Below are 12,192 nucleotides of genomic sequence, written 5' to 3' on the forward strand. Positions count from 1 at the left end.
TCAAATGTATTTATAAAGCCCTTCTTACATCAGTTGATATCTCAAAGTGCTGTACAGAAACCCAGCCTAAAACCCCAAACAGCAAGCAATGCAGGTGTAGAAGCACGGTGGCTAGGAAAAACTCCCTAGAAAGGCCAAAACCTAGGAAGAAACCTAGAGAGGAACCAGGCTATGAGGGGTGGCCAGTCCTCTTCTGGCTGTGCCGGGTGGAGATTATAACAGAACATGGCCAAGATGTTCAAATGTTCATAAATGACCAGCATGGTCAAATAATAATAATCACAGTAGTTGTCGAGGGTGCAGCAAGTCAGCACCTCAGGAGTAAATGTCAGTTGGCTTTTCATAGCCGATCATTAAGAGTATCTCTACCGCTCCTGCAGTCTCTAGAGAGTTGAAAACAGCACGTCCGGTGAACAGGTCAGAGTTCCATAGCCGCAGGCAGAACAGTTGAAACTGTTTGTGGCCTGCTGGAGGTCATTTTGCAGGGCTCTGGCAGTGCGCCTCCTTGCACAAAGGCGGAAGTAGCGGTCCTGCTGCTGGGTTGTTGCCCTCCTACGGCCTCCTCCACGTCTCCTAATGTACTGGCCTGTCTCCTGGTAGCGCCTCCATGCTCTGGACACTACGCTGACAGACACAGCAAACCTTCTTGCCACAGCTCGCATTGATGTGCCATCCTGGATGAGCTGCACTACCTGAGCCACTTGTGTGGGTTGTAGACTCCGTCTCATGCTACCACTAGAGTGAAAGCACCGCCAGCATTCAAAAGTGACCAAAACATCAGCCAGGAAGCATAGGAACTGAGAAGTGGTCTGTGGTCACCACCTGCAGAACCACTCCTTTTAGTGTCTTGCTAATTGCCTATAATTTCCTCCTTTTGTCTATTCCATTTGCACAACAGCATGTGAAATTTATTGTCAATCAGTGTTGCTTCCTAAGTGGACAGTTTGATTTCACAGAAGTGTGATTGACTTGGAGTTACATTGTGTTGTTTAAGTGTTCCCTTTATTTTTTTGAGCAGTGTATATACACACACAAAAAAATATATAATTTCAAAATGATCTGAGAAGAACAGCATTGGCAGGTCAATTGAAGCGTAGCCAGTATGCAGTGATAACGTATTGGGCCTATAGCCTACTGCACAAACCTCATCGCTACAGAACTGTTTTTCATTGGTTAATGCTGCATAGGCTTACGTTTTAAGTCATGTTTATTTTTTAATGAGCAGTAGATCTCAGACTGCATTTTGACTCAGAAAAGGTTGGTGACCACTGCTATATACAGTATCCATATACAGTCAGCGTAAGATAAATGAATCACTTCCCCCAACAGGATCTGGACTTAAAATACTATGTAAAATATCTATATTACTAAGTAGGTGAATATTTGAATTTATTTGAAAATACTCAAATACACTGACTCAAATGCATTTAACCCAGATATTTGAAAATAGTATTTGAAATAAGTATTTGAAAATACTTTCAAATACTTTCAATAGAAGAAGTTGATTGGGGCCACATTATTAGAAATACTCAAATACACAGATAACAAGTATTTAAATATCAAATACTCAAATACACAGAAACAAGTATTTAAATATCAAAAAATCAAATACACGTGTTTCTGAACCCAGGTTTCCCCCCAACACACACACTATACTGCTGATGTTGTCTTTGAGCTTTGTGTTGGCCGAACTGTACGGTGTCCACCACCAGACCATCCTAAATATTGCCATGGCAACCAGGCTGAAATAAATGATTGGCCCTCTCGCTGGGGGACTCTGGGAAAGGCAATAGTTCCGCCCCATTAGTTTAACAGACAGGCTCTGGACCTATCACCGGTCAGCTGGCAAGGTTATCTGCTGCGACTTAGTATTCCATATGTACAGCAAGTAAGAGTGTGTTTTTGCGTGTGTGTCTGTGAGTGTAGTGGTTTATGTGTGTATCTATGTGTTTGTGTGCATGCGCACATGTCTCTGAGTGTGTTTTGCTGAGAAGAGCAGCCTCCCAGCCAGGTAAGCATAGAGCCAATTATCACCTCCTTCTCCTCTAGCTGACAGTGTTTAACGATAAGGGAGGTTGTAGGGAGATGACAGTAAGACTGAAACACTGTCCTGGTAGGTCCCTGAAGCCAACACTCACTCCTCCTCTCTTCTGCTCTGCCTGCAACCCTCCTCTCTTCTGCTCCGCCTGCACCCCTCCTCTCTTCTGCTCCGCCTGCAACCCTCCTCTCTTCTGCTCCGCCTGCACCCCTCCTCTCTTCTGCTCCGCCTGCACCCCTCCTCTCTTCTGCTCCGCCTGCACCCCTCCTCTCTTCTGCTCCGCCTGCAACCCTCCTCTCTTCTGCTCCGCCTGCACCCCTCCTCTCTTCTGCTCCGCCTGCATCCCTCCTCTCTTCTGCTCCGCCTGCACCCCTCCTCTCTTCTGCTCCGCCTGCAACCCTCCTCTCTTCTGCTCCGCCTGCAACCCTCCTCTCTTCTGCGCCGCCTGCACCCCTCCTCTCTTCTGCTCCGCCTGCAACCCTCCTCTCTTCTGCTCCGCCTGCACCCCTCCTCTCTTCTGCTCCGCCTGCACCCCTCCTCTCTTCTGCTCCGCCTGCACCCCTCCTCTCTTCTGCTCCGCCTGCACCCCTCCTCTCTTGTTTTCCGCCTGCACCCCTCCTCTCTTCTGCTCCGCCTGCACCCCTCCTCTCTTCTGCTCTGCCTGCACCCCTCCTCTCTTGTTTTCTGCCTGCACCCCTCCTCTCTTCTGCTCTGCCTGCACCCCTCCTCTCTTGTTTTCTGCCTGCACCCCTCCTCTCTTGTTTTCTGCCTGCACCCCTCCTCTCTTCTGCTCCGCCTGCACCCCTGCTCTCTTGTTTTCCGCCTGCACCCCTCCTCTCTTCTGCTCTGCCTGCACCCCTGCTCTCTTGTTTTCTGCCTGCACCCCTCCTCTCTTGTTTTCCGCCTGCACCCCTCTCTTCTGCTCCGCCTGCACCCCTCCTCTCTTCTGCTCTGCCTGCACCCCTCCTCTCTTGTTTTCCGCCTGCAACCCTCTCTTCTGCTCTGCCTGCACCCCTCCTCTCTTGTTTTCCGCCTGCACCCCTCCTCTCTTCTGCTCCGCCTGCACCCCTCCTCTCTTCTGCTCCGCCTGCACCCCTCCTCTCTTGTTTTCTGTCTGCACCCCTCCTCTCTTCTGCTCCGCCTGCACCCCTGCTCTCTTCTGCTCTGCCTGCACCCCTCCTCTCTTGTTTTCTGCCTGCACCCCTCCTCTCTTCTGCTCTGCCTGCACCCCTCCTCTCTTGTTTTCTGCCTGCACCCCTCCTCTCTTGTTTTCTGCCTGCACCCCTCCTCTCTTCTGCTCCGCCTGCACCCCTGCTCTCTTGTTTTCCGCCTGCACCCCTCCTCTCTTCTGCTCTGCCTGCACCCCTGCTCTCTTGTTTTCTGCCTGCACCCCTCCTCTCTTGTTTTCCGCCTGCACCCCTCTCTTCTGCTCCGCCTGCACCCCTCCTCTCTTCTGCTCTGCCTGCACCCCTCCTCTCTTGTTTTCCGCCTGCAACCCTCTCTTCTGCTCTGCCTGCACCCCTCCTCTCTTGTTTTCCGCCTGCACCCCTCCTCTCTTCTGCTCCGCCTGCACCCCTCCTCTCTTCTGCTCCGCCTGCACCCCTCCTCTCTTGTTTTCTGTCTGCACCCCTCCTCTCTTCTGCTCCGCCTGCACCCCTGCTCTCTTCTGCTCTGCCTGCACCCCTCCTCTCTTGTTTTCCGCCTGCACCCCTCTCTTCTGCTCCGCCTGCACCCCTCCTCTCTTCTGCTCTGCCTGCACCCCTCCTCTCTTGTTTTCTGCCTGCACCCCTCCTCTCTTCTGCTCCGCCTGCACCCCTCCTCTCTTGTTTTCCGCCTGCACCCCTCCTCTCTTGTTTTCCGCCTGCACCCCTCTCTTCTGCTCCGCCTGCACCCCTCCTCTCCTGCTCTGCCTGCACCCCTCTCTTGTTTTCCGCCTGCACCTCTCCTCTCTTGTTTTCCGCCTGCACCCCTCTCTTCTGCTCCGCCTGCACCCCTCCTCTCTTCTGCTCCGCCTGCACCCCTCCTCTCTTGTTTTCCGCCTGCAACCCTCTCTTCTGCTCCGCCTGCACCCCTGCTCTCTTGTTTTCCGCCTGCACCCCTCCTCTCTTCTGCTCTGCCTGCACCCCTCCTCTCTTGTTTTCTGCCTGCACCCCTCCTCTCTTCTGCTCCTCCTGCACCCCTCCTCTCTTGTTTTCTGCCTGCACCCCTCCTCTCTTCTGCTCCTCCTGCACCCCTCCTCTCTTCTGCTCCGCCTGCACCCCTCCTCTCTTCTGCTCCGCCTGCACCCCTCCTCTCTTGTTTTCCGCCTGCACCCCTCCTCTCTTGTTTTCCGCCTGCACCCCTCCTCTCTTCTGCTCCGCCTGCACCCCTCCTCTCTTCTGCTCCGCCTGCACCCCTCCTCTCTTCTCTTGTTTCCTCTCATCACCTGTTGTTTCTTCTCCTTAACTCTATTCTTCTCCAACCCTCCTCTTGTTTCTCGCATTCCTCTCTTTTCTCTTCAATCTTTTTTCTCTTTATTCACCCTCTCTTTAATGACTGCCCCTCTTTGAGTTCTTTATTTCTCTCATCTCTTTCTTTTTTTTATCTCTGTCCTCACATCTCTCCTGTCATGCTCTCTACCATTCTCCTCTTCTTTCATTTCTCATGTCTCTTTATTCTTTCCTCTTTTTCTCTCCTCAAGAAGAACAAAAAAGGATAGAGAAGGATATGAATATGTAGACTCACAAGTTTCCTTCAGTGTTCTCACTGGGTAGGGGTTGAATTGTACATTTATAGATTCAGAATCCATTTTCTCTTAAGTGAACTTCTTAGTATTCCCACTTGTCACATTGAATGACTACAGTCAGTCATTCTAGAGCTGCTGAGAGATACTGTCTTTGTATCTTGGTGTTGTCTTTGTATGGCTGTGAGATATATTGTCTTTGTATCTTGGTGTTGTCTTTGTATGGCTGTGAGAGATATTGTCTTTGTATCTTGGTGTTGTCTTTGTATGGCTGTGAGAGATATTGTCTTTGTATCTTGGTGTTGTCTTTGTATGGCTGTGAGAGATATTGTCTTTGTATCTTGGTGTTGTCTTTGTATGGCTGTGATAGATATTGTCTTTGTATCTTGGTATTGTCTTTGTATGGCTGTGAGAGCTATTGTCTTTTTATCTTGGTGTTGTCTTTGTATGGCTGTGAGAGATATTGTCTTTGTATCTTGGTGTTGTCTTTGTATGGCTGTGAGAGATATTGTCTTTGTATCTTGGTGTTGTCTTTGTATGGCTGTGAGAGATATTGTCTTTGTATCTTGGTGTTGTCTTTGTATGGCTGTGAGAGATATTGTCTTTGTATCTTGGTATTGTCTTTGTATGGCTGTGAGAGCTATTGTCTTTGTATCTTGGTGTTGTCTTTGTATGGCTGTGAGAGCTATTGTCTTTGTATCTTGGTATTGTCTTTGTATGGCTGTGAGAGCTATTGTCTTTGTATCTTGGTGTTGTCTTTGTATGGCTGTGAGAGATATTGTCTTTGTATCTTGGTGTTGTCTTTGTATGGCTGTGAGAGATTGTGTCTTTGTGTTGTTTTTGTATCGTCACATCGTCTTTGTAAGTCTTCGAGTTGAAACAGTCATGTGTCTGTTCTCTGTAGTCTGATAAATGCAGGTTTGTGAGCAGTGGCAGGTATTTGGAGCTGTCTGGTATATAAGCCAGGATCATAGAGACCGCATATTTCATACACCCCCACAAATCCTTAGACTGGAGGTTGTGACACACACACACACACACACACACACACACACACACACACACACACACACACACACACACACACCACAGACACAAACCACACACACACACACTCACATCACATAACTCTGTCAAATACAAGGTCAAACATAAGGAACTAGAAATTAAAAATGACCTTGCTATGATCTTCTCCCATCTCTCTCCTTTTTCTCTCTCCTATTCTCGAACTATATCCTTATGTCTCTTCCATCAAACTATTTATACATCTATCGCTCTTTCCCTCCATCTCTCATCTCTCCTCCATCCCTCCCTCTCTCCTTTCTCCTCTCTTGGTCTTGTTATAACACTTGTTCTCTATTTCAGTGAGTGAGAGTGTGTGTCGGTGGGGGTGACTAGCTGTCTGGTGCGCGTCACCTCCAGTTCTATTCACACAGCAGCACTGTAACTAAATGCTGCTTCTCTACCCCCCAAGGGACCTAGACAGTCAGTCTGTGTGTTTCTTTCTCAGTCAGTCAGCCATCGTACCCTGCCTTCCACCCTTAGTCACAGGGCAATAATGTATGACACAGTGGCAGTGCAGGGTGAGAATGTATGACACAGTGGCAGTGGCAGGGTGATAATGTATGACACAGCGCAGGGTGATAATGTATGACACAGTGGCAGGGTGATAATGCATGACACAGTGGCAGGGTGATAATGTATGACACAGTGGCATTGCAGGGTGATAATGTATTACACAATGGCAGGGCAGGGTGATAATGTATGACACAGTGGCAGGGCATGGCGATAATGTATGACACAGTGGCATTGCAGGGTGATAATGTATGACACAATGGCAGGGCAGGGTGATAATGTATGACACAGTGGCAGGGCATGGCGATAATGTATGACACAGTGGCAGTGCAGAGTGATAATGTATGACACAGCGCATGGTGATAATGTATGACACAGCGCAGGGTGATAATGTATGACAGAGTGTAGGGTGATAATGTATGACACAGTGCAGGGTGATAATGTATGACACAGTGTCAGTGCAGGGTGATAATGTATGACACAGTGCAGGGTGATAATGTATGAAACAGTGGCAGAGCAGGGCGATGATAAGTGATGTTCCAGGAAGGATCCAACCCAACACACTGAACTCACACACCCCCCACTCCCAGTCCCGTATGGAGCAGAGTTGTTGGATCTGTAGTGAGGGGTGCTGTGCACTAATGATTGTTAGTTCAATGATCATGGGAAGAAGATAAAGTGTCTCCCAAATCAAATAATAATTTCCCTCGATTTAGACTGTACAAATATTCATCCTCACTTCCCTCTCTTCCCTCTCTCCTCAGTGGATGGTGCGATCCACCGCACGGCCGGCCCCCTCCTGAGGTCCGAGTGTGCTGAGCTTCTAGGGTGTGAGACGGGAGAGGCTAAGATTACAGGGGGCTACGGCCTGCCTGCCAAGTGTGAGTCCATATACTGTACATCTCTATCACACAGCGATGATATCCCAGCTATACATCTCTATCACACAGCGATGATATCCCAGCTATACATCTCTATCACACAGCGATGATATCCCAGCTATACATCTCTATCACACAGCGATGATATCCCAGCTATACATCTCTATCACACAGCGATGATATCCCAGCTATACATCTCTATCACACAGCGATGATATCCCAGCTATACATCTCTATCACACAGCGATGATATCCCAGCTATACATCTCTATCACACAGCGATGATATCCCAGCTATACATCTCTATCACACAGCGATGATATCCCAGCTATACATCTCTATCACACAGCGATGATATCCCAGCTATACATCTCTATCACACAGGGTGATCTTATAAAATATTGGAGGCTATACGGCCTGTAACAAACAGAGTGAATTATAACACCACCATGCCGTTGGACATCATTCCAAACAACAAAGATAATTGATACAAGTTATATCACACAGAGTGAATTATAACATATTCACTGCATGTGGTTTTATACATCCCTACCCTCCATCTCTCCTTCTCTCCCTCTTTCGTCATTCACTACCTCCTTCCTTTGTTCTCCCTTTCTCTCCTCCGTTCTCCTCCCTCCCCCTCTCTACTCCCACCCTCTTCCCTCCCTCTCTCCTCCCTCCCTCCCTCCCTCTCTCCTCCCTCCCTCTCCCTATCCCCACTCCCTCCCTCTCTCCTCCCTCCCTCCCCCTCCCTCCCTCTCTCCTCCCTCCAACATTCCTCCCGTGTCCTGGTGTGGATGCAGTAATTATGTGGTTGGTCTGACTGTGTTTAGAGATTCATACACTCTTTAATGTATTCACTTAGCTGTGATGTCCTCCGTTATTTGTGTATGTGTGTCTTTATCTCTCTGCTTGTGGTTGTCCTTGGTTGGATGTGTGTGTGTGTGTGTGTGTGTGTGTGTGTGTGTGTGTGTCTTTGTCTCTCTGCTTGTGGTTGTCCTTGGTTGGATGTGTGTATGTGTGTGTGTGTGAGTGTTAAAAGCATGGTGGTAGACTGTTGGATACCAACTTTTTGCTTTTTGTCATTGTTGAGTTAAACTTCACAGTGGGAGAAAGAGTACAGGAGAAGACCAATAGACAGAGAGGGGAGAAAGAGAGGGAATAGATGAGAGTAGGGTGGGAGGAAGGGGTGAGTGAAAATGGAGGGTGGGAGGAAGGGGTGAGTGAAAATGGAGGGTGGGAGGAAGGGGTGAGTGAAAATGGAGGGTGGGGGGAAGGGGTGAGTGAAAATGGAGGGTAGGGGGAAGGGGTGAGTGAAAATGGAGGGTGGGGGGAAGGGGTGAGTGAAAATGGAGGGTGGGGGGAAGGGGTGAGTGAAAATGGAGGGTGGGGGGAAGGGGTGAGTGAAAATGGAGGGTGGGGGGAAGGGGTGAGTGAAAATGGAGGGTGGGGGGAAGGGGTGAGTGAAAATGGAGGTTGGGGAGGGTTGATGACTGTAGGGAATTAAAATGAGATGAGCTGTTGTCACAGTGCCTCGTTTTCTCACTATATCATTCTGTGTGTGTGATGGTGTGAGTTTATGTGCTTGGTGGTGACTAGGACAGTGTCTCAGCCTGTCAACAGCTCAGTTCTACTTCATTCTCGCCCACAGAGATGATCTGTCATTGTGCGACATCAGACAGTTCAGACAATGATCACAGGCCTGTTGAAACACACTTATATTGCTTCCCAAATGGCACCCTATTCCCTATGCAGTGCACTACCACAAACCTAACAAACACCCTCAGCCCATAAGACTCTGGTCAAAGTAGTGCACTATATAGTGGACAGGGTGCCATTTGGGACACAGTCAGTGTCCCTGTGGTACAGGCCTGCTGGGGTGTCTCACTGTGTAGTGCACACAGCCTGCAGAGCACAGCGTGTTCAACCAACAGAGAGATACTAAACACAGCCATCCATTAACTAACAGCCCCTAACAGTTGAACTGCCTCAGACTGTTAACCAACATTAACTGTCCAGACTCCAGTGTAACAGCCCTGGAAGACTGGTGGAGAAGAGGAGAAGAATTAAGAAACATGGAGAGAGAAATGGGGAGAGAAAGAGAATCTGGCAGAATGACGTAAGAGCGTCAGGCGGAGTGTGTGTGTGTGTGTGTTTGTTGTTGTTAGAGTAGGGAACCTTTGGCAGGTAGACCAGGCAACCACAGCCCCAGAGCCCACCTGTGTACCGATACTGCAGTGTTACCGTGTCAAAACCACAGAGAGTCAGCAACACACACCAGGGAGAGAGAGTAAAGGAGAGAAGGTGCTAGAAGGAGAGGAGGGAGAGATACAGAAGGAGGGAGAGAGACGGAGACGGAAGGAGGGAGAGAGACGGAAGGAGGGAGAGAGACGGAAGGAGGGAGAGAGACGGAAGGAGGGAGAGAGACTGAGGGAGGGAGAGAGACTGAGGGAGGGAGAGAGACTGAGGGAGGGAGAGAGACGGAGACGGACGGAGAGAGAGGGAGACGGACGGAGAGAGAGGGACGGAGGGAGGGAGAGAGAGAGACGGAGGGAGGGAGAGACGGAGGGAGGGAGAGAGAGAGACGGGAATGAACAAAGACATGGATTGTTTCGTCACCACTGCCAGTTATCCTCTCTCACCTTATCCCTCCATCCCTCCCTCAGTGGCCAATTATTACTAATTAAAATCTTCACCACAAACCTAACAAACACCCTCACCCTCTTCTTCAAGAACTCTCCCCCTCTCTTTCTAATCTACACATCTCCTTTACCTGCTTTCATTCTCCCAGTTCCCCTTAGCCTTCCTTCGCTCTCCTCTTCTTTATATCTCCCTGTGTTATTGATATTGATAGTTTGTTATGTATTGACTAAGGAGCCAGGGCGTAGGACTAAAGATGCGTCATGATATTGATAGTTAGTTGTGTATTGACTAAGGAGCCAGGGCGTAGGACTAAAGATGCATCATGATATTGATAGTTAGTTGTGTATTGACTAAGGAGCCAGGGCGTAGGACTAGAGATGCATCATGATATTGATAGTTAGTTGTGTATTGACTAAGGAGCCAGGGCGTAGGACTAAAGATGCGTCATGATATTGATAGTTAGTTATGTATTGACTAAGGAGCCAGGGCGTAGGACTAAAGATGCATCATGATATTGATAGTTAGTTGTGTATTGACTAAGGAGCCAGGGCGTAGGACTAAAGATGCATCATGATATTGATAGTTAGTTGTGTATTGACTAAGGAGCCAGGGCGTAGGACTAAAGATGCATCATGATATTGATAGTTAGTTATGTATTGACTAAGGAGCCAGGGCGTAGGACTAAAGATGCATCATGATATTGATAGTTAGTTGTGTATTGACTAAGGAGCCAGGGCGTAGGACTAAAGATGCGTCATGATATTGATAGTTAGTTGTGTATTGACTAAGGAGCCAGGGCGTAGGACTAAAGATGCATCATGATATTGATAGTTAGTTGTGTATTGACTAAGGAGCCAGGGCGTAGGACTAAAGATGCATCATGAAGTAAGATAGATCATTAATTCTTCTTTCTTCTTCGTGAAGGCAGTTCATCTACAGCAGATCCGCTGCTCTAGGTGTTGCTTTGCGCTGCAGGCTCCATACTGGGTGGTGTTAATACATTCACTTAATTCATTCAATGTTGAAAAGGCGGTCTGGTGTGGTTCTGAGAAAAGAAAGAGGGGAGTAGAAGAATGTATTTGAAGCTCTGTTTAGGAAAATGATGTCAGATCCTTTTATCATTGTGATTTTGTTCCTCTCCGTCCCCCTGTTTCTCTCTCTCTCTGTCGGACTGTCTCTTTCGGTCTCTCTCTCTGCCTCACTCTCTGTCTGTCTCTCTCTGTCCCCTTGCTTCTCTCTCTGTCCCCTTGCTTCTCTCTCTGTCCCCCTGCTTCTCTCTGTCCCCCTGCTTCTCTCTGTCCCCCTGCTTCTCTCTCTGTCCCCCTGCTTCTCTCTCTGTCCCCCTGCTTCTCTCTCTGTGTCTCTCTTTGTTTCTCTCTCTGTCTCTCTCCGGCCCACTGTTTCTCTGTCTCTCTCCGTCCCCCTGTTTCTCTCTCTCTCCGTCCCCCTGTTTCTCTGTCTTTCTCCATCCCCCTGTTTCTCTCTCTGTCTCTCTCCATCCCCCTGTTTCTCTCTCTGTCTCTCTCCGTCCCCCTGTTTCTCTGTCTCTCTCCGTCCCCCTGTTTCTCTCTCTCTCTCCATCCCCCTGTTTCTCTGTCTTTCTCCATCCCCCTGTTTCTCTCTCTCTCTCCATCCCCCTGTTTCTCTGTCTTTCTCCATCCCCCTGTTTCTCTGTCTCTCTCCGGCCCACTGTTTCTCTCTCTCTCCGTCCCCCTGTTTCTCTGTCTTTCTCCATCCCCCTGTTTCTCTCTCTGTCTCTCTCCGTCCCCCTGTTTCTCTGTCTCTCTCCGTCCCCCTGTTTCTCTCTCTCTCTCCATCCCCCTGTTTCTCTGTCTTTCTCCATCCCCCTGTTTCTCTGTCTTTCTCCATCCCCCTGTTTCTCTGTCTTTCTCCATCCCCCTGTTTCTCTCTCTGTCTCTCTCCATCCCCTGTTTCTCTGTCTCTCTCCATCCCCCTGTTTCTCTGTCTCTCTCCATCCCCCTGTTTCTCTGTCTTTCTCCATCCCCCTGTTTCTCTGTCTTTCTCCATCCCCCTGTTTCTCTGTCTTTCTCCATCCCCCTGTTTCTCTGTCTTTCTCCATCCCCCTGTTTCTCTGTCTTTCTCCATCCCCCTGTTTCTCTCTCTGTCTCTCTCCGTCCCCCTGTTTCTCTCTCTGTCTCTCTCCGTCCCCCTGTTTCTCTGTCTCTCTCCGTCCCCCTGTTTCTCTGTCTCTCTCCGTCCCCCTGTTTCTCTCTCTCTCCGTCCCCCTGTTTCTCTCTCTCTCCGTCCCCCTGTTTCTCTCTCTCTCTCAGTCCCCCTGTTTCTCTCTCTGTCTCTCTCCGTCCCCCTGTTTC

The 12,192-nt window shown here is 49.1% G+C and overlaps 1 protein-coding gene across 1 annotated transcript in view; it reads left to right on the forward strand.

Moving 5' to 3' along the window:
- The window catches only part of macrod1 (mono-ADP ribosylhydrolase 1), a 93,250-nt gene that overhangs the window by 67,642 nt on the left and 13,416 nt on the right, over nucleotides 1-12,192 (forward strand). Inside the window, exon 5 of the mRNA XM_038993563.1 lies at nucleotides 7,100-7,216. Within this exon, the coding sequence (XP_038849491.1) occupies nucleotides 7,100-7,216 (117 nt within the window). The remainder of the gene's footprint in view (nucleotides 1-7,099; nucleotides 7,217-12,192) is intronic.

Source organism: Salvelinus namaycush, chromosome 5, assembly GCF_016432855.1.
Source record: "Salvelinus namaycush isolate Seneca chromosome 5, SaNama_1.0, whole genome shotgun sequence".
In the NCBI taxonomy this organism is placed as follows: domain Eukaryota; kingdom Metazoa; phylum Chordata; class Actinopteri; order Salmoniformes; family Salmonidae; genus Salvelinus; species Salvelinus namaycush.